This window comes from Odocoileus virginianus, chromosome 20 (assembly GCF_023699985.2).
Source record: "Odocoileus virginianus isolate 20LAN1187 ecotype Illinois chromosome 20, Ovbor_1.2, whole genome shotgun sequence".
Classification (NCBI taxonomy): domain Eukaryota; kingdom Metazoa; phylum Chordata; class Mammalia; order Artiodactyla; family Cervidae; genus Odocoileus; species Odocoileus virginianus.
This window is the reverse complement of record NC_069693.1, coordinates 51624867-51649636: the sequence shown is the minus strand read 5'-3', so window position 1 is coordinate 51649636 and position 24770 is coordinate 51624867. Positions and strand designations below refer to the sequence as shown.

Below are 24770 nucleotides of genomic sequence, written 5' to 3'. Positions count from 1 at the left end.
AAACTTTCTGCTTGTGAAGAATGCTACCTCTTACCTGCTGTGTTCCCGTAGCTTTATGGAGTCTTTACCCAGTAGTACTGGGACCCGCCAGGGCGTTCTCCACAGGTGTGGTACTGCCTCCAAGGGGGCCAGAATCGGTGTTTGGGGCTTAAAAATACCTAGTTATTCCAGTGGTGTGTAGAGAATGTAGTTCAGTCTACTCAACAGAATCTTGTTTTCTAGAATTTAACCTCAGTGGGATCAGGGCAGATTGGGATGGAGGTGTCTTAATAGGCTCCTTAGGGGAACCATAATGAAAAAAAATAAAGCTTGAAAACCACGGCTCTAGAATCGACCTCCAGTTGCGCTGTGGCAATGGGCAGAGCCTGAGAACAACACCCGTGCGATGCCCTCGCCTCTGTCCATCCTGGGGGTCCTGCTGCCCTTCCGGCCTCAGCTCTGAACTCCGGCGCCTGACCCAGCCCACCGGGGGCGTTTCCCCCAGGGGCAGTGGGCTTTGCATGTCGTCGGCTCACCAGATGGTCCGTTGTTGTTGATGTTTGCAAGTGAGGGACTCCGAGACACACTTGTCCAAGATCCCAAGGCCCCCAGAAGGGGACAGGGGGTGACCCTCAATGTCCCAGGCTCCCCCTTCCCTGCCCCTTCCTGTCTGCAGGCAGCTCTGCTGTTCCTGCCGCCTCCCGCCCCGGGGCAGGCAGGTCAGGGAGGTGCGGGGGGCCCGGGGCCCAGAGCAGGAGGACAGGATCGGGTTGGGGTGGCAGCCAGCCCCCCCACCCCCGCCAGGGTGCCCTGAAGCAGAGAAGTGTCCTTGGGGCTCCCTGGAGAGGCTGGCCCTGCCCTGCTGAGTTTAGGGGGTTTGGCCCCTGAGGCCGATCCCTGGGGATGTGGAAGCATAAACAGTTGTCCTGGGTTAATTAGGCCTCGTTTCTGTCTCAGATGCACTTGGAAGCCACGGCTTGTGGACACAGGCCTGTCCCTGCGTGTCAGGCTATGAGGGGCCAGGCTGGGTCTGTGTGATAGAGCCAGGGTGTGTTTACAAAGCTGGGAGGAGACGGGCCCGTCCCTGGGTTCAGGGCGAGAGGCCCGCTGCTCGAGCTGTGCGGGACAGGCCCTGAGGACCCAGCTGTGGGGAGACACGCCCTAAGCTGCCCTGAAGGAGCCCCGAGAAGCACGATATGCCGGCTGTGCAGCGGGCACTTCTGGTGCCTCCAGCTCTGAAAGACACCTTCTCTCTTCCTGAGAGGGGTTCCTGGGCCATTGCCCAGAAGTCTTGAAAACCAAGGTGATTTTCCCTCTGGGGGAAGCTGGGGAAATCCCAGTCCAGGCCCCCATCTTCCCTGGTCGGCCACCCAGCCATGCCGCTGGTCACCCCTGTCCAGGGCCTGTCCCTCTGCTGGACAGAGTAGGTGGGTCGAGAAGCTGGGGAAGCTCTGCATCTCAGAGACGGAGGCTGAGAGGTTAACACGCTTGCTCAAGGGCCCGCAGCCCTTAGTGGCAGGGCTGGGGCTCGAACACAGGTTTGAGCACCCACGGCACACGAGTGTGCGCACAGATGCACACACACACTCGCACCGGCAGCTCCCGCCTCATGTGCCAGGGGCCCTGGCGTCCTGTCTCCAGAGGCGTTTCATGAGAGCCTTACATTTTTCTCTGAGCCTCACAGCCATCACCGAGAGGATTGCATGAATTAACCTCTGACGTGGCAATCCCCTGCTTCTGACGGGAGAGCTGATTTTCTGGGACACGGCAGACCCCCTGGGCCTGGGCCTGGCCCCGGAAGGTCACGCTCACACACCTGCCCAGATACACGGTGTCCTCCAGGTCCCCGGACTGGAGCCTCCCAGCTGTCACCCACCTGCGCCTCGCTCCTGGCCCCTGGACCCTGCGCTCCTGGGTGATGCGCACTGGGCTCGACATGTCCGGAGGGAAGGCGGCGACCCGTGCTCCCCGCCTGCCGTTTCCACGCGGCCTGCCCCCTGCCCCACTGCTGCTGCCCTCTTTAGCGCGGTGAGAACACCCTTACGGCCACAGCGAGGCCAGGGACCGCCCTGCTCCCTGGTCTCACCCCCTGATGCCCTTCCAGGCTCTGTCTCCCTTTGCACAGCCTCTTGGCAGCTATCGCCAGGTCCTTAGACGTGTCAGCGTGTCCGTCACATCTGTGAGGAGGTCATGCACAGCTGACCACAGGGCCTGCTCTTGGGCATTTGGGCTGTGCCATTCTCCTCAGTTACAGACAGTGAAGTCATGACTATCCGCTGTAGCCAGGCTTTCGTTTCTTTAGAACTCCTCTTTCAGGACAGATTTCCAGAACAGTGGGTGCTAGGCAGAGAGCAGGGATGTATTTTCTTTGGTGACTCTTTCCACGTGTTGCTAATTCGCCCCCAAGAGAAACATTTCTAGCCCCAGACTGCCCAGGTTCCAACCCTGGCTCCTCCCCCACCCCATGGGCCGTGGGACCCCTGGAGTGGCTACTTTCCTCCGTGGACCTCTTTTTTTTCCTCCTGAATAAAGTGGGGGCCACGTTAAGACCAAGCCTCTTGGGTTGCTGTGAGAGTCACATGGGTTAATAGCAGTAAGGAACTTAGAAATGGCACATACCATGTGAATAAGCACTGGATCAGTGTTAATTATTCTTTTTTAATGATCAAGGTCTCTTTCCCTTTGTGTAGATAGTTTCCAGAAGACAGGGCTCTCGAAGAAAGAAGGCACGTGCAAACAGCACGCGTGTCACCCACCCCCAGAGAGCCGCTGGCAGGCGTCCCTAATCAGTCACTGCACTCAGCGCCCCCAGGGCAGACCCCTTCTCCACGCAGCCTGTGGGGGTCACCCCGAGTTGACAGAGGGAGTGACAGCTCCCCCTGCCCCCTGCCCCCGTGAACTTTCGGAGGAATCCATGTCCAGTTCCGTCAGCTGCAGCCCGTTTCTCTCTGAGGCTTGTTCACGGGAGCCTTTGCTGAGCTGCCTGGAGAGGGTGTGAGTGTCGGCCGTCCTGCCCCTGAGCGGGAAGGTGAAGCTTTGGGCGGGGAGCAGGCCGAGAACGGCCGGGAGTGGCCTCTTCGGTCCTTTCACAGGCCCAGCCACAGGTCTGCTTCCTCCAGGTCCAAGAGGCAGGAATTCCATCCAGATTAATTTCTGGCACTTGGTCAAAGAGGGCTTTGTGACTTCCTAAGAGGGATCAGAGGGATTCCACAGAGAACCGTGAAAGGGGGGCTCCCCCGCCGTGAGGCAGGGGGCCCGTCACCGTCCAAGACTCTGGGGTGTGCCCGGCGGGAGGTGCCCCCCGTGGCAGAGCTGATCCCGGGGAGCAGAAGCCCTTCCCAAGGTGAGTCCAGCCAGGCTGCCTCTTCACCTGCGCTCATCACAGCCCGCGGGAGGCCACGGTCTCCAGCGACTCGCAGCCGCAGCTCCTGGCCCCTGGTGGGTCATCAGGGGCCCTGAAACTAATAACATGGAAAGCTTCAGGGATTGAGGCTAACAAGTGGCAGAGGGCAGGGCGCCCTGGGGAGGAGAGCTCCGGCTCCCGTGGGCTTTCCTGCGGTAACCCGAGAGAACAGTCGCTAGGTGCCTCCTGGCGTCCAGGGCTGCTCTGGGGGCTCCGGTGGACGCTTTCTACCAGTCTTCTCAAAGGCAGGTTCGTTTGGAAGGGGGAGCGGAGACAGCCAAGGAGCTCGTCCACAGCCAGAACCAGCCGGAGCTGAGAGTTGAACCCTGGGTGGTTGGTGGGTCTCCAACCCGCTGCTTTTGGCAGAAAGCAACGCCTTGGGCATGGAGCGGGTGGGTGGCCTAGTCCCCTATCTGAGCCCACGGAGGCAGGGAAGCCCCAGTGAGCATCAGGCCCTTCCTCAACCAGAGTTCTCTTTGGAATCGACATAGAGCAGTTTGCTCTGTGTTTGAAGTAAACTTTTCATTGAAGCGATAGCATACATGCAGAAAAGTACACAGATCGAAAGGTACTACTGGCTAAAAATGCCACAGATGCTTATAGAATTGATCTTGTAACCGCCCAGATCGGTACAGAGAACGTGACTGCCTCCCTGGAACCCCCTCCCCACAGAGCTCCCCTGGTCCCTGTGCACCCCACCCCCCACCAAGGGACCCACTCCCCTCCCTTACTGCCGCGTGGGTTCGTCTGGCATGGACCTGAACTTCAGGTAACTGGAGTCACACGGCCTAACCGCCTGCGTGCCTGGCTCCTTCGGCTCAAAGTTACGTTTGTAACATTTATGTGTGCAGCATATAATATCCTGTGTAGTAGTGATTTATGCATTTGCTTCACTCAGTAGTGTTCTCTTAAATGAATAGACTTATTAATTTGTTCCTTCTGTTACGGACAGAGATTTCCAGGTTGGGCTATTACGAACAGAACTGTTATAAACACATCTCTTAGTGAACATGTTTACATCCTTTTGAGCTCAGGCCATTGGGCAGGCAGAGAGTCCCTTTTGGTGGACGCTTCCCGAACAGTTATCCAAAGTGATCCAAACCAGTTTATACACCTGACAACGGGATACAGGAGTACTGAGGTAGGACATTTAAAATTGCATTTATTAAGGTTTCCTCTGAATAGTAAAAAGGACAGAGAAAACTGGAAAAAAATGTGCTACTGTCCATAGACCTCTGTAAACACTTTTAAGTTAAAAAAAAAATGGAGCCGTAATTTAGACATAACAAAATGCACAAATCTGTTGGGTCGCATGGCTTTTGACTGCTGTACTCACTTGAGTCTCCAGCGCCCAGGTTCCCATCAGCCGGGACAGTTCCCTCCTGCCGGCTTCCCTTTCAGCCCCTCCCTCCCCAAATATCTGCTGCCAGCAGCTAAGACCAGTGACAGCTGTCCATGTACTCGGTCCTTGGGGAAATTCTGAAAGGTGTGAAATGCACAGTCTCTGCTCCCTCGAGTTCATTTTCCCAAAGGCCGTCCTGTTAGCTTCGTGGAGCCCTTCAGAAGGTTGTCATCAAAGATCCTTTCAAAGCAGCACACGGATTTCATTACCCACGCTGGGCGTTCCTTGCTCCCTCAGCATCTGTCACGTCTCGTGGCTGATCTCACACACCAGCTTGTTCGGCGCACTCAGGTCTACCTACCTCGTTGCTTTTTATGGTTTTGTAGTAGTTTGTTCAGACAGGGGTCAAGCCTGACAGGACCTAAATCTCTGAGTGAAACAGCGTTATTCAGACGGGAAGTTGAGTGTCTGAGAGAAAGGACAGGTGATGTGGGTGTCCACCCGTGGACCAGGGACAGTGAGGGGTGCCTAGAATAGCCTCACCCTTGCGGAGCCTAAGCATCACACTCGAAAGGTCAAGAGTACAGAGCCCTGGGGGGCCTGGAAGAAACACCTTCTTGAGCCCCAGGGCAGGAAGCAGGGGGTTGGGGTTTGCACCACATCCCGGGACCCCAAGCTGTCCCCTCCCCACGCTGCCCAGCTCTGGGCTTGGGGACATCAGACACCCCACAACGCCCGCATGACAGCCCTCCCCCGGCCTCAGAAGGGGCTAGTGACAGCCGGCTCGCCACACAGCCAGGAAAGAAGCGCATTTGTGGCTTGCTTTTCTCTCCCAGACGAGGAGGGGGCCCGGGGGCTCAGCATGTCATCCCACGCACGCTTTGACGGGGCTGATGACTCACCCCACCACACAAGGAAGCCTTCCACGTAAACGCTTTGCGGGTGAACTTGTTTTCTGCCGTTTAAGGCAGAATTTTTTTCTCTCCCTTTCTCTTTCTTCAAATAAGTCTGTAAAATGTAAATGGGAGGCTGTCTCTTGACCAGGAAGACCTTCTGTTCTACAGGAGTCTGTCTGTGGGGTGGGCAGCAAGCCCCCCAAGTTGGGGAGGCTGGCAGCTCTCGGCAGGGTGTGGGGCGCTGCCATTTTGGGTTTGCCTCCGAGGCTCCTGCCTGCTTGTTGGCTCAGAGATGAAGCCAAACAGAGCCTCCAAAAAGAGCAGCGCCTGCCCCCACAGAGGGACTAGGTCCTTACCTCACCCGGGGGTCAGAAAATACCCCAGGGGCAGCCCGCTCTCTGGATGGAAAGGGGTTTGGGAGGGAGGCTGGCTGATCCTGAGGCAAGGGCAGAAGCGCCACGGCCCCGGTGACTGTTGTCTGCACCTGCTCCCCTGTGGGCCCTGGTGCCCTCTTAGATCCCAAGGGTGGTTTGGCAGAAAATCCTGAAATGGACAGAGAGCCCCTGTCCAGGGTCCTAAAGCCACCTAGATGGAGCCTGCCGACCTTGGCGGCTGGAGGCCACCGTGGCGTGTGTCCCGGTGGGAGCTGGAGAGGTGGCAGGGACTGGGCCGTTGCGCAGACAGGACCCTTCGGCAGAAGGAGCCGACCTCTGGGCTGGAACAGATGATCAGGAGCCCATGGACCCTGAAAAGCATAGCCAGGAGGTCAGGGCCCAACTCGACATTGAGTGAAGGTGGTGGGCTGCTGCAGACCCTTGGCGACTGTTGGCTCTCAGAGCTTCTGTCAGCGTCTGCGATGAACTTTCCATCCAGAACAGTTTTTATTTCCTTCCAGGCCTCTCCACCACAGTAGACCCACCGTGGCTCACTGGTTCTCAAAGTGGGGCCCCCAGACCAGCAGCTCTGTGCGGTCTGGAAACTTACTAGCAATGCACAGCTCTGTCTCATGAACTGGAAGGTGGGGGAGGGGAGTAGCACTGTCTCCCAGGTGACTCTGGTACACCGCCCCGTCGGAGAGCCCCTGCAGTATCTTGAAGAAAGGGGGCGAGTGCAGCAGACACGTACTGCGTTCCCGCTGTTTTCCAGCCACTTCATCTGCTGCCCTGTTGAGACGGTACGGTGTCACTGGGAGGTAGGAGTCAGTTCAGTTCAGTGGCTCATGTGACCCCATGGCTGCAGCACACCAGGCTTCCCTGTCCATCACCAACTCTCGGAGCTTGCTCAAACTCATGTCTGTTGAGTCGGTGATGCCATCCAACCATCTCATCCTTCTCCTCGCACCTTCAATCTTTCCCAGCATCAGGGTCTTTTCCAATGAGTCGGTTCTTCCCATCAGGTGGCCAAAGTACTGGAGTTTCAGCTTCAGCATCAGTCATTCCAATGAATATTCAGGACTGATTTCCTTTAGGGTTGACTGGTTGGATCTCCTTGCAGTCCAAAGGACTCTAAAGAGTCTTCTCCAACACCACAGTTCAAAGCATCAGTTCTTCAGCATTCAACCTTCTTTATAGTCCAACTCTCTCATCTATACATGACTACTGGAAAAACCATAGCTTTGACTAGACAGACCTTTGTTGGCAAAGTAATGTCTCTGCTTTTTAATATGCTGTCTAGGTTGGTCATAGATTTTCTTCCAAGGAACAAGCGTCTTTTAATTTCACATCCCCATTTTGCAGACCAGAAAACTGACTCAGAGTAAAGAACTTTCCTCCATACCTGAGGCAGAACTCAGCCCCCGGCCTGAGGCTCCTCTTTGTCCCTCTCGGCTTGAGACCATTGAGATCAGGCGTGGCGGCTTTTGGTTGCTTCTGCCAGCATCTCCTCCACCATGTGGGCCACTTGGATTTCACAGCTGTGAATGCCCTTCAGGTCCCACCCCTGGATCTGCCTTGACCCTGCCCTGGGCTGGCCTGAGTGACTGGTGACTCCTGCTCCCCACAAGACCCCCTTCTCAGGAACTCAGGAGGACACCTCCCCCTTTGATTCGAGCACACCTTCATTGCCTGCATGGACATGAACATTGATGATCCACTGCAGGTGAATTAATTGGGGAGCTGGGTCCTTTTCCAGGGCGCTCATAAATTAAGGCTCTTTGCAGTAGGAGCTGTGGCTCCAGCCCAAGAGGAGGCAGCCTGGTGAGGCCTCGAGGCTCCCCGCATGAGGCCCGAGTGGATCGGATGCCTTTGAAGTCTCCTGCGAGCCCCAGATAAAGTTCTGAGTCAAATAAACAGCGGAGGCCCCTGTCGAGATGCTACCGCCTGAAGCCGAGCCCGGGAACTCCTTATTTGGGATAGAGAGTTCCCTTTCTCGGGCCCAAGGCAAACAGCCCCGTGCTGTCCTCTGCCTTTCAGGGGAGCGAAACTCACTCTGGATGTCTCTCCCACCCGACAGAAGAGGAGCAGCCTCGGTACCGTATTTGCATTTTTTAATTTATGTGTTGAGTCTACCGGGGGTGATTCCTCAAAGACAGCCTTTCCTGTTAGTGATGAACACACCCTGGGTTGAGTTTATAGTTATGGGGAAGCAGGACACGTCTCTGGGAACGCGAGAGCCTGGAGGCAGGGTGGGCTTTGATCCTGGGGACTGTGGAAGACCCTGTTGGACCGAGGGGTCTCTCGTGGGGCAGGCAGTGGTCCCTGAAGAAGAGCTCTGTAACAGAGAGTTCCTGGAAAGGCTGTCTGGTCAGGGGACCACCCTGCTGGGTCCCTGATGCGTGGCGGTCACAGTGCCCGATGACTACTGCCCAAAGAGGCTGCACACAGGAGTTGCCCAGAGCTCTGGCTGAGGTTAGGAGAGAAGACTTCTGTTTGCTTGATTTTCATTTTCTAAATGAACATGCTGCCTTTGCCCGGTGACATTTGAGGTGGCTTACGACAACACTCAGCATGGGAAAATCTATTCTAATCAATGTGGGGCCACTTCCACCCACAGGGTGTGGTTGCAGAGACCCATGTACAGTGCGATGCCCTTTGTGTAAACCGAACAACGAAGGCTGGGAGCAAAAACCAGCTTTCTGTACATTTGCGTTTGATTGCATGTGACCAGGGAGGACGATCGGAACTGATATCCCCGGGGGTTGACAGGCTGGCCCATCGCCTGTTTGTTTCTTTTTAAATAAGAGATTCAGGGGGGACCTAGCCGCCCCACCCTCACCCACGGTCATGCTACAACAGCAGAGCATGGTCCGAAAAGCCTGTAATATTTATCACCTGGCCCCTTCCCAGAAAACATTTGCCAACCATATGTCATGGTTTTGGCATGGGTGCTGGGGTAGGGTGCGGTGAGGGGAAGAGGTGAGGTTAAAAACAAGCCAGCCTGTACGATGTGGGCTGGATTCATGTACCCTTCTAAGGGGGGGAGGGTGTGCACTCAGAAAGAGAATCCGTGGAACGATGGACACCAGCCCACGACCGTGCCGGTGGTGAGCACTCCATGAGCCCTCCTGCTCTGTAGCACTCCCCTCCCAAATACTGCTCTGTCAGATTCTGGGTTTCCGATGAACGTCTTATCATTTCAAACACGAGGTGATCGAGTGGAACAGTGAAAAATCAAGGAGAACAGGATCTCGGATACTTTCCAGCTCCTTCTCAGAATGTGGGGTTCTGCCCAATTTTAAGGATTCTGTGGACAGGGGGACACCACCACCTCCATGATCCCAGTTTCTGAAATACTTGGGGGTGTTTCTCTTCACTGCTTTGAAGTTAAATGTGCAACACACTCTGGCTTCCTGCAGCAGTTTGAAGCGTGTCATGAAGCCGAAGCTCTTCCTCGGTGCCCCCCCCCACCCCCCGCCGTGGTCCTCCCCTCTCCACCTGTGTGTGCTCGTGTGTGCTCCTACACGCCATGTGGTTCGTGGGGCTGGAGTCCACGGCAGGGCTGCTGGCCGCTCTCCGTTCCTTTTACCTGTTGGCTGGTGTGATCTTGCATGTGGCCATGGTTGGTTCAGGCATTTCCCTGTCAACAGGCGTTTAGGGGTTTCTCATCACCTTTATTCTCTCTGCAGACTTAACTGTCTTGAATCAGTGTCCCACTGGCCTGATGGCTAGCATTTATTAAACACCTAGAAGGTTCAGTCAGCATGAAATATCACATTTAATCTCATCAGAGCTGCCAGAGGCAGGCTCGACTCTTAGCCCCATTTTGCAGATGAGGAAACTAAGTTTCAGAGAGGTGGTATGGTTTGCCTGAGGCTGCACAGCTCACAAGCAGCAGAACAGAAGTCTGAATGCAGAGATGCCCCACTCTGCACACACCTGAGGGCCGAAGCAGGGGTGGGATCAAGCCTGCCGCGTGACTCCTCTGTGCCCAGGACCCCGAGTCAGCCCTGTGCCGACGTGCTCCCAGGAATTCCCCCTGCAGCTTCCCTGGGTGTCCAGCCCGCTCCTCGCGACAGCAGAGACAGTGCGGGTGCCCAAGTACACAGGCATCCCCGCCCGGCCTCCCTTGAGGCAGCACCAGACCAGAGCTTCTGTGCCCAGGTCACCAGCTGGGGGTGGGCGTCAGCGAGAGAGCAAGAAAGAGACAGGGGGTCAGGCCTTTCCCAAGAAGAGAAAGTGAAAAGTGAAAGTGATAGTCGCTCAGTCGTGTCCGACTCTTTGTGACCCCATGGACTGTAGTCCGTCAGACTCCTTTGTCCATGGAATTCTCCAGGCAAGATGCTGGAGTGGGTTGCCATTTCCTCCTCCAGGAGATCTTCCTGACCCAGGGGTCGAACCTGGGTCTCCTGCATCGCAGGCAGATTGCTTATCATCGGAGCCACCAGGGAAGCCCAAGCAGAGACAGCCTAGCAGATTCCAAGCCGAGGGTAAGCTGGGAGAGGCTGCTGAGCGCAGGGGCCGCGGTACCACCTCCGCACGAGACACGGATGGGAAGGGCCAGCTCAGATGGCAGAAGCAGGACAGCAGGGAGGCCAGGAGCCAGGCTCCCCGGGGTCCGGCTTGCTCTCATGCTCGCCAGCCGTGTGAGTTTCCCGTGACAAAGGACCACAAGCTGGGAAGCATCAGACAGCACAAGTGTGTCTCTCGGACGTCAAGGTGTGGGCAGGTTCCTTCCTGGCCTCTTGCAGCTTCTGGGGGCTGCCGTGCTGCGGGGCATCCCTCTGCTGGTGGGAGCCTCGCTCCTGTCCCTGCCCCCCGTCCTCACCTGACCTTCTCCCTGTGTGTGTCTTCCCCTGACCTTTTTATGAGGACCCGCCCTGCTCCAGCATGACCTCATCTTCCCTTGATGGCGTCTGAAAAGACCTATTTCCAAAGAAGGTCACAGCCGCAGACACCAGGGGCTAGGACTCGGACATACCACGTGGGGGACATAACCCACGGCACCAGCTGCGTGACCTCAGGCCCCCTTCCATGTGTCACAGGGACCTAGCGAGCGTGCCTGCCCCCTGGGGAGGAGCGGACAAGTCCCAGGGGTCGGGTTCACGCAGCTCTTTACGTGCAAGCTGCTTCAAAGTGCAGACTCCCAGGCCCCATGGGCTCTGCTAAGTTAGAACCTGCCTTTTAACAAGCCCCCCTGCAGGTGGTTCCTGCGTTTGCAGTGGGCAGGGAGAGTTAAGGGTCTGGTGTGGTAGCTGATAATGGCCAACATGTACCAATATGAACAAAGCTCGTGGCAGTGATGGGATGTCAGCTAAGCTATTTCAGATCCTGAAAGATGATGCTGTTAAAGTGCTGTACTCAATATGCCAGCAAATTGAGAAGACTAAGCCATTTGTAGCTCTTTCTGATTCTTAATCTCCTCCCTTTGACAAATACTGAGAGCACCTTCCATGTGCCCTCAGCGGTTCCAGCCACCACACAGAACAGTAAGGAGACAGACAAGGCTTGACCCTTTCCCCAAGGAGCCAGAGCTGAAAGAGGAGAACAGCCACCTAGAATTTTCTCAGTGCAGTCAGTCGGATCCATGGGTTGATTGGATTTTGCCAAGGGTGCAGCAGTCCCCAAGAGCTAAGTAGGATGTGGTACCCAGCTGCCAGCCTGGCACCACGACCAGTTCACTGCCTCACCAGCCAGATGCTTGGTTTCCCAGGCAACCAGCCGATGCTCCGGAGACGACAAGCGGGACACTGTGCCCGCGTGTCTGCTGTTTCCTTGGAAGCGGTAATGACTGCAGGAGACCGCCTCCGGTGGGCACTCGGGGGGCAGAGTGCCAGGATCTCTCCCCCCGTCTCTCGCACAGATTGCCTGACTCCCCAGGCTTCCCGGGCAGATGTCAGCTAGGTGCGCAGCTGCAGCCAGTCTCCAGCTGGCCCTGGGCTCAGCTCCTCAACATGAAGGGCTTCTTGTTCGTTTCAGCAAGAGGCGGCAGCATCCATCAAGGCAGAGAAAGCACTCAGGCGTCCCCCTCAGAGTGGCGTGGCATTCGGGGACTCGGGATCCAAAGCTGGACCTGAGTCCCAGCTCCAGCTCTGGCTTTTACCAGTTTCTTGACTTCACCTCTCTCAGCCTCAGTCTTCTTCACTGTAAAAGGGAGCTGATCATGCCGTTCACATGGACATGATCGTCAGTGGGTGGGTGTAGCATGAATGCCAGTGAGTGGTTGCGGGAAATTGTAAAGGTGCTTTGCAGAAGAGGGGCTGATATATGGGGAGCCCTCCAAAAGCGAGGCCGGCTAGTGCTCTTGTGCCACTTGTCACAGCCCATCATCCTGGCACGCTGCGCCCGGGACAGGGGTGGCCGACACTGCTGGAAACAGGGCCTCTGGTAGGGTGAGAAGGCCATGCCTTCCCCTCAGCCCGCAGGGGAGCAACAGGGCTAGGCTCCAGTCTGACTTGGTGTCTTATCCTCTACTCCCTGCCCCTCCCGACTAGAGCCAAAGGCCCCGCCCACTCAGTGGGTGTCCTGACACCCATCCTCACAAACCCAAGTCTGGAGGGTGTACCTTGATTCATCCATCTGTTGTTGGTCGATCCAGCAGTAACAGTTCATAACCGTATTGGCTAAGCTGGAGTCTCTGTGGAGTCCACGGGGGGTGGCTGAGAGGGTATGTTGGTCTCAGGGTGACGATCTAGACTTGGGCCCAGATGGGCGATCGGGAGGTGACACATGTGGGCCAGTCACAGACCTGGGTTGATTCTGAAGGCAAAGGGATGGTGCTTCATGCAGAAAAGATTTAACAGAGGCTGTTCTGGAGGGCCAAAGAGAGGGTCAGAAACGCCCCCCACCCCGATGTCGGACCACGCCCACCTCCAGCCCAGAAGCACACTGGCTCAGCAGGGATGCTGGGCCACCTGGCACAGTCAGCAGGCACACTCCCTGCGAGTTCGGGAGAAATGAGGCCGTCAGAGGCCCGTCTAGAAATCAGGGAAGCCAAGGAAGTCACCCATGTGGTCGTTCTCCCTGGGCGTGCAGAAGACTTGAGGGGAGAGGCCCCTGTAGGCTTTGGAGGGGAGACCAGTGGAGCCCAGGCAGGCCGGCGGGGTGCTGCTCACACACCGGCTCTGAGGGATGGGAGGGGCAGCAAGCCTGTGGCTGGTCCTCCGGGGCAGGGGTGACCGAGGGGACACTTAAAGACTTCAGGACAGCCTGCTGCGCGTCCTCTGTTTGCAGCGTCCAGTGTGGCGGCCGCCAGCCCCGTGCAGCCGTGGAGACACTGAATGCCCAGCTGTGTTTCCTTTTAATTTGTTTCAGCCTAAGTAGCCACTCACTTTCGAAAGCTGGTGGCTTTCGAGCTGGGCAGCACAGCTTCGGGACGTCCCCTGGCACGAGAAAAGTTGTAGAAGCCAGCCCCGCTCCAGCCTGGCTCCTCCCCCGAGCCCCCGAGCGCCCCGGGCTGCCTCCCCTTCAATGACGGGCGGGGGAGCATGCGTGCTCGCGTGAGCCCAGCCTCGGAGGCTGCGGCAAGCGCCAGAGCGGCCGCCCCGTCACCGGGAGGCGTGCTCCCAGCCCCTTCTGAGTCACGCTGAGGGGCGCCTTCCCGGTGACAGCTCGTCTCCAGCGAAGGCGCCGGCAGGCTCCGCTCTCCCAGGCCGGAGGAGCCGGGCGTCGCGTTTGCTGGAGAGATGGCGGAGGTTGCCCAGGTAACGCCCCCTCCCTGATAAGCAGAGGGCGAGGACTGCAGTGGAGCTGCGGGCTCCGTGGTCTGGGGAGCTGCCGGGAGCCTTCCTCAGCCCTGCCTGCTCTGGGTCGCTCACCCTCGGGACTCGGGCGATGAGAATTAGAGCTGATGCTCAGCCAGGAGCAGGGCTGAGTGTGTGTATATATCACCGTCTCACGGGCTGGGCACGGCAAGTTTCTGTAGTGGTCGCCGTCAGCTCACGCTGCAGATGAGGCAGCAAGGTGTCAGTGACAGACGGTAAGCTCCGGGAGCACCATGGTCTGCCTGCCTTGCTCCCCACGGGCAACCTTAGCACTTAACTCCGTGCTTGGCAGACCGTACTAGATGGTGCCCAGCAGTACTGCTGGCTGGTTGGAAAGATGGATAAGGCTTGGCTGGAGAGGGTGGATGGGTGGATGAATGGAGGAGTGAATAGGTGAACGGGTAGATGAAGCAGAGCTCGGATCTGAAGTCTGCTGATTGCAAAGCCTGCACTCCTGGTCGCGAAGCCATACTGCCTCTGACTTTGATACCCTCCACCTGCATGGGTGGGGATTTTTTTTTTTCTTATATACCTTAACTGAGGTGTAATGTACGTGGCATAAGATTCGAAAATTCACCTATTGTGAGTGAGTGATTCAGTAATAGTAGTAAATTTATAGCTGTGCAGCCATCACAATGCAGGTTTAGAATATTTCCATCATCTGCAAGACGTCCTCATATCTGTTCGCAGTTCTAACCCCTGTTGCCACCTCCCAACCCCAGGCACTTTGTGTCTCTATAAATTTGCCTCTTTCTAGACATTTCCTGTAAAAGGAGTCCTCCAGTATGTCTGTTGTGTCTGTCTCCTTTCACTTAGCATATTGGTGAGGTTCTTCTGTGTTGCAGCACATATGAGCTGTTCCATCCTTTTTACTGCCAACTACTATACCATTGTCCAGGGAGACCACTTCTTGCATCTCCATTCATCAGCTAGTGGACATCTGGGTTGAACAATGCTGCTCTGCACGTTCATGTATGTGTCTTTATGTAGAGTCTGTTTCTGTTTCTCTTGAGTAGATTTCTAGGAACAGACTTGCTAGGTCATATGATAAATGTATGTTTAACGACTTGAGAAACTGTCTAGCTGTTTCCCAGTGGTGCTGTACTGATGCAGTGCCCAAGGGTCCCGCTGAATCCACACCCTCGCAGCACATGGTGGGACCTCTTGGCTCCCTCCAGCCTGATGGGTGCGGCGCGGCGTCTCTCTACGGTCGGAACCCACGTCCCCCCGATGGCCTCTCAGCTCGAGCTGCATATGCTCTGACTTCTCGCCTGGGTGGGCTTTTGACCCTTTCCAGCCTCCGGGTTAGCAAACTTTTTCTTGAAAGGGTCAGGTGGCAAATGTTTGGGGCTCTGCAGGCTGCATATGAGCCTGTGGCATATTCTTTTCTGTTCCCCGCCCCCCAACCCTTTAAAAAAAAATGAGACCATTCTTGGCTTCCTTGCACAAAAACAAGCAGGGAGGCAGCTCTAAGGCTCCTGTCAAAGGAATCCCTCGGCCTATGCACTCGGGACACGTCAGGAGGCCGCCCACCCCTCTGGTGAAGCGAGCTCGGTGGAGGGGTCCCCACGCAGCAGAGCCGAGGGCCCGGCTGCGGGGAGCCTGGGGGTCTGGGTTCCAGAGACGGCCCCAGCCCAGTCCCGCCATGATTCATCACCACATGAGCTCATCAGACTGGCTCCTGGGATGAAACGTGCCATTTTGTCACCCAAGGCGGAGCGACCAGGCCCCTGATCCTACCTCCGCCCTGCGGCTGTGCCCTGCTAGGGCTCAGAGCCCCTTCCGGGAACCGGCTGCCTGTCCACACCCTGTAACCGCTGCTGTCACAGCCGCCCTGCCCACGGCTGCTCCTACGGCCCCCAGAGCCCAGGAGACGTGTCCCAGGCCCCGAACCATTCCTGATGGCCTTCCTGACTGTGCCTCTAGTGAACCACCTGCGCTGGCCCTACGGTGTGATAAGACACTTCTCTGGTAGCTCAGAGCCAGTTCGTACTTGTGAATCTGCCCCTCTCTAGCTGTGTGACCTGGTGTGAGTCATGTCGCCTCCTGGCTGCAGTAGCCACGTGTGTCAAGGGGCTGCCAGAGCCCAAGGTGGAGGCGGCAGGCCCCCGCTTCTCGGCCTCTCCCTCCCTGAAGGCCGCTCCCTGTAAGCCTGGGCGACCCCCCCAGGGACATGTCTACAGGAGCACCCTGGCCTGGGCACAGGGCAGCCAGGAGCCCAGGAAGCTGGTGGTAGCAGCCACTGGTGGGGCGCTTGGCTGGGTTGGCTCCAGGGCGTGATCTGCCCTGGCCGTCTCGTCCCCGCGGGGCTGGCGGTGCCAGCTGCCTGGTCCTAACGCTTCACGACGCCCTGGCGACTTGCTGCCCGCTCCTCCCAGCCCCACTCCCTACCTTCTCTCCTGCGTTCTCCATCACCTGCCAGTAAATAAAGCATCTGCCCCGGGTGCTTGTCTGAGGCCCTGCTCCCAGGGCTCCTGGCAGGTCCCCGGCTCCTGGGGTGAGCGGGAGGATGGCACAAGCTGACTCCTGGGAGCGCCCTGCCCGGTGCCCGGTGGGCCGCAGTGCGTGCTTGGTAAACGTCAGCCCTCGTCAGCCCCTGGGAACTTCCAGCGGGGACGCCTCTCAGGCAGGGGCCCGTGGGAAAGCTGTCGTCCCCCCCGGTCTGTCGAGGGGGCTGTGTCTGTGAGCCCGAGGCTGGGCGTGCCTCAGAGGGGGCTTGTGGGAAGCTGGGGCACCCAGAGGGCCCTCTCCCTGGGCCATGTGTCCCGGAGTCTCGGTGACGTCCAGGTGTGGGTACCCGGGGAGGAGGGACCACACTCACGGCCACCAACCCCCATGGGCCAAGTATAAAGGAGAGCTGGCCGAAACGGCGTTCACTGAAGATTAATGATGGCTATTTCTAGGTGGTGGGATCTCTGAGGCCCTTTTTTCATTGACCCTTTCCTCTGTGTTTTTCAGCACAGTTTACATTTCTCACAGTGAGCATGCCCCGTTTTCACAAAAAGAATGAAGTCATTATTCTCTCCAAAATAAATAACCTGCAGCTGATTAGAAGAGAGGGCGCTTAAAGCCCAGACCGTAGGCCCATCTAGAATATACCAGGGGAAGACCTGCCTGTGCGTCCTTGTGGTTTTCTTTGGGGCTTAATATACAGCAAGTTTCTGCAACCATCTCATGGTCATTTTAAAAAGTAAGCGATTCTCTGGTCCCAGAGCTGACCCGCAATGTCCAGTACTCAAAGGAGCATTCATCTTCAGGGCTGGGTCAGGTTCTTGCCTTGCAAAGTGTCTCTGCTGCCTGAGATTTCGGGCGCTGTGTGTCTGCCCGGACCTGGCCACGCTCCTGGCTGACAGTCGCTGGGACTGAGGCTGGTTACTGCCCCAGGGAAGCCTCGGGAAGCTGGGTGCACCTCGTCACGAGAGAGCAGGCTTTGGTGAATACTGCCAGTCACCGTCATCCCCGTCAACGGTGTGTGCTGTTCAGTAAACACCCCCCACCACACGCACAGAGAAGTTGCCATGGTTTCTTCCAGCCCTGGTAGGGTCTAAGATGACTGACAAGTAAATGTCTCCACGCTGTTCAGTACCCCACTTGAGGAAACCTGTGCTGTCTTCTCGGCAGCAGCTGGGGGTGGAGAGTTGAGGGAGGTGGGGGAGGTGGAGGGTGTGTGGAGAGAGAGGGAGGGAAGGAGACGGCTTTACTTGAGAGGGCTGGGACGAAGACTGGGAGGTCCTCCCAGGTGTGAGGTGCTGATGGGCGTGATTAGCAAGGAAGAGGCTCCAGAACACCGCGGAGGGTGAGGGGGGAGAAGGAACATCAGGATGCTGTAACGTCTGGATCACAGTGGCTCCTGTTTCATCCCTTTCTAGTTTCTGGGGAGACCAGCCGAGTGTCTGAGTTCCCTCTCTGTTCCTTGGTTGTGCTTCTTGGACTGTGCTTCTGAGCACAACCCCGTCCAGAGAGGTGACTGCGCGGTTCCAGGGTTTGTAAGGCTCACACAGTGGACGAGGCCACAGGCCGTTTTCATGCATAATTTATAGAAGCGGAAACCGAGGCTTAGGAGGTGGAATGCTTTATGGGAAGAACCGGGTCTGATTCCACAGTTCTGCCTGGGGGTTTCCACCATGATGCCTCCCTCAGCACCCTGAGCTACTTGGGCCCATGTGGACTTTGTCCCCCAGATGTTCCGTTCTAGGCCTTGGGGTCCAAGACCCTTCATCCTTCTTAATTCAGAAACCCAGTGGTTGGGGGGATGCTGGAGGCCTGCGAGCTCGTCTCTGGGCCTCGGGCCAGGATGAGACCCTCTCCGCCTCCTCCCCTCGTTCAGACTTTGGCTTGGAGGCTGTGACGTGTCACCCAGCTGGCTGCTGGCTCCGTGACTTTAAAATTAGGTTTTCCCCAGGGAGCGGGGCACTTAATGAAGGAGTTTATCCAGTTAGAAAGAGAGGCTCCCAGGCAAGCCGGGCGGCAGCGAGGCAGGCAGCTGCTGGGACCGCGGCCTTCGGAGAGGGCTTCTGTTTCCATGATGTCAGAGGGCGGAACCAGCCCAGCCCCTGCTCCAGCCGCTCCCCAGCTCTGGGTGCAGAGGCAAGAAGGCCCTGTCTTACTCCCCACGTGCAGTCTGAGGACCACTCTGGGCTCAGTCTCTGCCTGGCTGGAGCTGAATTCCAGGCCCTGAGCCTGTCTGTCTGGTTTCCCAGCTGCTCACACTCTCCAGGCGGCCTCGAAGGACCAGGGTGAGCAGAAACATTGCCTCCAACACAAAGAAAGTACCTTCCTGCTCTGATTGCATTAGAATACTTGGGGAATGAGTTTGGCACAAGATGCAGTTCGAAGGATAACTATCTTCATCCTTTTCAAAAGGTCACTGGAAGCAGGGTAGAAATGACTCTCCTAGTGGTCAGGAGGCCTGGCTGTCTGCAGCTGCAGCCTTCGACTTGGGGCAAGACTCTGTTCTTCCCGGATGGGATTCTGATGGGGAGGGAGGGAGGCGTCCACCCTGAAGCAGTGGAGTCACCGATCGTGTTGTATATTTCGATCACCCACGTGGGTCTCTTTCTGTCTCCCAATCAGAAAAAGATTTACAAATACAAGAAAGTCCTGAGTAACCCGAGCCGTTGGGAGGTCGTCCTGAAGGAGATTCGGACGCTGGTGGACATGGCTCTGACATCCCCTCTGCAGGACGATTCCATCAACCAGGCCCCACTGGAAATCGTCTCAAAACTGCTCTCAGAGGTAAGGCCGCCCCTTGGCCTGATCTGGCTCTGCGCCACCTGCCCCCACCCCAGCCCCCTCCAACACTTTGAAGTTTTGTTTCTTTACGGGGTCCTCTGAGCTCCACCCTGTGCCAAGCGGCAGATGGAATTCGAGTTTGTGTTGTTTCCCCATCATGGGAGTAGGTGAGTTGTCCCCCAGTGGCACAAGGGAGCTGAGAAGGAGGTCAGGTCGAGGGGAGAGTGGTTGTCACCCCACCGTGCTCCAGGACCTGCTTTGGGCAGGACCTGGCAGGTGCTGGCCTGGACCTGAGCTGTGCTGGCGGCGGTGGTGATGGCAGCTGCTGTCAGAATCCTCTAGTTCATCCCGGGTGGGAGCGCATCTGTGAAGCCCCCAGACCGCCCTTCCTCTACCCCCGGCACTGGCCGCCTCCGTCTTCCCCCAACCTGAGCACTGGGGTTCTGGGCAGATGTGGCTTCCTGCTCTCTTCGGCACCCACAGCCCACAGCCACACTCTGTTTAGCTCGCACAGGGTTTTAAAAATCAAGAGGCTTCACTACAAAGTAGGACTTTGCAGGTTCTCTTTAGAAACAATCAGAACGCCTAGCAGCAGTTGGCAGCTGGCTGCTCAGCGCCACCCAGCTGAGCCTCCGGCTTCGCCAGGCAGCCCCAGGCTGTGAGCATGTGCCATGTGCCAGGCGCGGCCCCTGGCTCCTGGATAAAGGCGGTCTCCTCCCTCTTGGGGCAGGAAAGACGGTGGGATGTGAGGCTTGATCTTAGTCGGCTAAGCTGCTCGATGGAGGGCGAGGGGCGCCCGGGAGCATCTCACCATTTCCTCTGTCCCAGTGCTATTCTGAGCGCTTCACAGAGGTCGATACTGCCCTCATTCATTTGCTCCCTGGCCCCCAAGGGACCCTGGGGTTGATGACTCCTGGTCTCAGCTATGCATGGCCACCAGAGTGGTCTCTCTCTCCCTCTCCCCTAGGAGTGGCCCCGGTTCCCTGGGTGGCTCCTCCACCCCATCTCAGACCCTGCACAAGGTCCCTGCTACCTAGAACCTCTGTCCTGTCACAGACGCAGGCTGATTGCTGCCCATTGGTTCAGAAAACTGGCCCAGGCCTTCCACATCTGCTGAAGAGAGAGGGTCCTGCACCCTGGGGGGAGGTGGGGGCGGGCGGTGAAAGGTGCATGGCAGAGATGGCTGTGGGCAGAGGGTGTGACCGTTCTCAGGTGGGAGACCAGCCTCGTCCCATGGGAGCATCAAGACTCCGGCTCTGAAACAGATCAGTCATGGTCTGGGATGTGAGGCTGGCCGCCATCGGCCCAGCCTTGAGTCCAGCTCCTAGCCTGAGCAGGTGGGGCTGGTCAGCAGGCCTGGGCTGGTTTCTCATGGGAGACAGCAGGGCAGCTCATCCTCAGGATGCACCTCTCATGTTCCAGGTGGGCTCCAGGCACACAGCATTTCCCGAGAGAAGGGCCTCGCTGCCTCCATTTCACAGATGGGGAAACCGAGGCCCAGTGATACCGTGTGACCTGCTGAGTAAGCGGTGGGGCTGGAAATTCCACCCCGAAGGGCGGCCTGGCCCCCACCACACAGTCATTCTGACCACTTTGTTGGCCCCACCAGTCTCAGCCACCATCTCTAAGTCAGGCTCGTGGTCAGTGTGGTGGGGACAGCGGCAGGTGACCCCATGGCCAGCCTCTGCTGGGACTTCCTGCCCATCTCAGATGTGGTTTCATGTGGCCACGGGGTCACCAACTTCACATCACTTCTCAGGCTTTAGATCAAGGGACTCAGAGTCAGCTGATCCCAAGTGCTAGGATAGAGAAACGAAGGCATTTAAAGAAACAAAAATAGGAGAAGCTTGTATCTGCTCTGCACCTGCTGGGTGTCAGACAGGCAGGGGGCCCATATTGTCCCCGATGTATTGATGAGTGCGGCCGTTGGCAAGGGACAGAGCCGGGGCTGCAGCCCAGGCGGCATCCCCTCCAGTGAGATTCACGCCTCTGCCAGTGACACTGAGGTTCTCTGAGCACGTGCCCTGTGAGGATCAGGGTGGCAGGCATTTACCCCAGCCCCTTTACATTTCTCCCCAGGACCCTGCTTGGGAAGCACACGGAATCGCAAATGGAGGCTCTGCGGGGTTAGGTCGGCTGCCCAGGGTCACTTGGATGAGGGGTGGGCAGGACCCAGGCCCAGGTCTGCCCCACTGCGAGGCTGATGGGATGTTACCTGAACTGGTGGGGACTTTGGTGAGCCAGGGACCAGGCCCCTAGAGCTGCAGTGTGCAGAGTCGGCAAGTCATGGTCTACCCACAGGAGCTCACGGGCCTTACACAAGGAGCTAGGTCTCTCAGTGGGTTGACCTGAGATTAGCTCCCGTTTCCTAGTTAGGGATTGGGTATCCTCAAGTGTATACAGAGCCTGGCTCTGTGCCTGATATACAGGGACCAGTTGATAAATGCTCACATTTCTGTCATGGTGGGAGATGGCTGTGAACTTGACCTTTAGCACTGTCAGCTGGATACGTAGAGGGGATGGCTGGAAAAGCAAGCGCTCGCCACTCCTTGCCCTTTTTTGTTTAGAGCATATGGACTAGATTCTTTGTTCTCTTTACTCAAGTTGCTGCCCAAGCCTCCTCCTCTTAAGAGGCTCCAGGCATCATCACCAAATTGGCCTAAAAGTGGGCAGGATCCTGAGAAGGGAGAAGGAGGACAGGCCTGTGAAAGCCAGCATCCCCCGCCTCCCAGGCTTTTGTTGGGTCGAATGTGTGGAGGGGCCACTCTGTGTGGCATGCAAGTGTCCCCTCCAACGCAGTGGCTGTTAGTGAGCACTCCCCATCCAGGGTCAGGAGGGGCCTCAGTGGAGAGAAGGCTCCCTGAGAAGGGCACGGGCTGTCACCGGCAGCGGGGACCAAAGAGACACACCCGTGCCTGCTGGAGACTCTCACTGGAACTGTGCGTGGGGCAGTGAGGCCCGGTGGTCCCTTCGGCGTGCCCACGGCAGCCCAAAAGGGGAACTGGCCCTCATGTGGCCCGAGCCCCCAGCTCAGTGGTAGGAGGTGGGAGCTCAGGGACAGGGCAGACGGGGGTCACAGCCCCACTCCACCCCGTCATCCCTGCTGCTGGGCGAGCCCCTGGCTATAGAACCTGTCACAGGCGCAGGAAGCAGGTGGAAGGAGTGTAGCGGAGCCCCGACACAGTGCCTGAAGCGTGGTGAGCAGAGCAGCGAAAGCCAGGCTTTTTACCTGCCCTTGGCTGAGAAACGGCCGGAGGCTAAAAATCTTCCATCCACGGCTGCTCAGACGCCACCCACATCCACAGAAAGAAAAGGTGTTAGAGTCCAAGCAGCATGCCCCCAACATGGTCTGGACCCTGGGCACATGGGTCCGGGCGGTCGCCGTGGGGACCGGGATGCTCCCGGCGCTCACCCCGCCTCCCTCGGCGGCCAGCTGCCTGGACCAAAGCAGAAGGATAGCTCCCTCGCTTTTACTTTGCTTTGGCTGGTGTAAACGCATTGGATACCAGACACTCCTTAAACCTGTTCAGCCCGTGGGGCTCCTTCCAGAATCCAGGGACCGTGTCAGTCTTGCCATTTACTGCACAGTGAGGAGTTTGCGTTATGAACACCTGTTTGAAAGAAAGAGTTGACACCAGTGAAAGTCTGCATCCACGGAGACGCTCAGAGCAGAACACACCAGGATGCTAGCGAAACAGATGAGGCTCTGCTTGGGTTTTCTCACTGTCTCTTGTTTATTGCATATCTGTCCCTTTCCTCATTCACATCCTCATTCTTATACACAGGATGATGGTCACAGGTACCAGTTGTGTAAGAAAATTCCAGATGGGGAGGAGAGTAAAAAAAAAAACCCTAAAAATCTAGCAAGTTTAATCCATTCTACTTAATACTTTTGCAGGTTAGTCGCTAGAATTTTAACATAGCTAAACCATCTTGGGCCAACATCATGGAACACTCGTGTTCCTTGGGATCCCCTGAAATACTTCTCAAAGACTGGCTGACAGAGAGTCAAGACCCAAAAGTGTCGTTTTACGTGTTTATCACGCACCTGCCTCCAGGCTTCCAGGTGGCGTGTGTCGCCATGAGAAGGGCCAAGCTCGGGTTTAAGCCCAAAGTGGACCCCATCTATGAACGAAGAGACTGTCTCACTGAGGATTGACTCGTCCGAGGGCGTGTCAGTCCACTGGTGAAACAGGGACTTGGAACTCTCTTCTCTCTGCCCCAAGGCTGTGCGTCCTCCCACCCCCCACTTCCCGACTGTGACTTTGATCGGCTTCTGATCTATTTAATTAAGAAAAAGTGACAACCGTCTTCTGTCCGAGAGGCTGAAAGCGGTTTTGAAGCCGTGTGGACCTTTGAGATACCAGTGTTCCATCTTACTAACCGTGTGTTTTGTTCTGTTTTCCTCCCGCTCTCCCTGCTCGCCCTTCAGAACACAAACTTGACCACCCAGGAGCACGAGAACATCATCGTGGTAAGTCCCGGGCGGCCCCCTCCCTCGCCCCCTCCCGTGCCCGCAGCCCTCCCCGGGTTTGAGTGAATTCCTCAAGCACCAGCGTCATCTACCAGCACGGCGGCCTTGCTCAGGTTTGTCCCTTCCGTCAGGCCAGACATGCCTCCCTCCTGTCTTTGCACATGTCAGAGCCCCAGCTGATGGGAGGGGGTGGTAATTATCAGTCTCTGAGGCTTGTAGCAAATGTGTCTTAATCGCCTCCTCCTTCCTGAGTCTGCTGTGCAGAGTCAGAGGCAGGAGATGGCAGAGACCATATAATGTATTCTCAGCCATAACCCCATTAACTGAAAGGTAAACTTGCTCTTTCTTGCCCCAGGACCTGTCTCCTAATTAATCCACACACAGAGCCTGGATTTAATTCCCTCTGATGTGCAAAGTGAGGGATAGTCTCTGGGACTTGACTATGCTGTAAGCGTGTTTGAGGTGACACATCCTTCCTGGGTGATTCTAAACTATGAAGTGTGACTCTCACCAGAGAGAAGAAGGAAAAGAAGTTGCCCCTTCTGGGCACCAGGCCCTGTGCTGTGTGTTTGAATTCATGGATAATGAAGACAGCCCCTGCTCCCAAGGAGTCCTTCATCTATTAAATGAGATCATTGCAAAGATAGAGGGTTGTAATCTGGAGAGTGGAGTGGTGAACTCACCTAGGAAAGAAGCCAGAGAGCTTCCCAGAGGCAGTGAGGTTCTGGGCTGGGTTTTGAAGGATCAATAGGAGTGTGCCAGATGGGGGAAATAGAGGAAAGTCTTTCTAGAGAGAGAAAACAAAGTGTGCACAGAGATTTTAAGCTACACGGGGTATTCTGGACGCTTCAGCTTTGCTGGAGCCTGAAACGTTAAGGCAGTGGAAGCAGGAAGGCAGAACTTGAAATGGAAGCGAGAGGCAGAGCTCTGTGTGCCTGGGAACGGGTCTGGAGCATTCGGCTGCCCCGGAGGTCCCGTGGGTACAGCCTCTGACACAGGGCAGCATCCCAGACACCATGTCCCTTTGAATTGCATTTTAATCACGGGGTGTAAAGGCCGCAGCTTCTGTGGAGCCCCCACCGCAGAGTCACTCACCGCAGCTGCTCGCTGTGTGTCTGCTCAGAATGTAGAGGTTTTCCCCATGCTCTGTCCTGGCCACCCCTCACCTTCTCTTGCTAGAACAGGGGCAGCATTGACCTGGGCCTCCCCACCACCTCGTTTCTCTGGCATGCTATCAATTAATAATGTAACATAACAGACATCTGTTGACCCGTGAGGACAAGTATGTGCCGATGCTGGTCTCTGTT

General features: G+C 56.8%; 1 protein-coding gene across 2 annotated transcripts in view; it reads left to right on the top strand.

Moving 5' to 3' along the window:
- Positions 1 to 24770, top strand: part of CMIP (c-Maf inducing protein) — a 203059-nt gene that overhangs the window by 139373 nt on the left and 38916 nt on the right. Inside the window, exons 1-3 of one of the 2 annotated variants that reach the window (XM_070451492.1) lie at positions 13558 to 13697; positions 18831 to 18992; positions 23422 to 23463. In XM_070451492.1, the coding sequence (XP_070307593.1) occupies positions 13680 to 13697; positions 18831 to 18992; positions 23422 to 23463 (222 nt within the window). In that variant the 5' untranslated portion in view covers positions 13558 to 13679. Of the gene's footprint in view, positions 1 to 13557; positions 13698 to 18830; positions 18993 to 23421; positions 23464 to 24770 lie in introns of those variants that run through there. The other variant, XM_020903714.2, reaches the window with a different exon arrangement.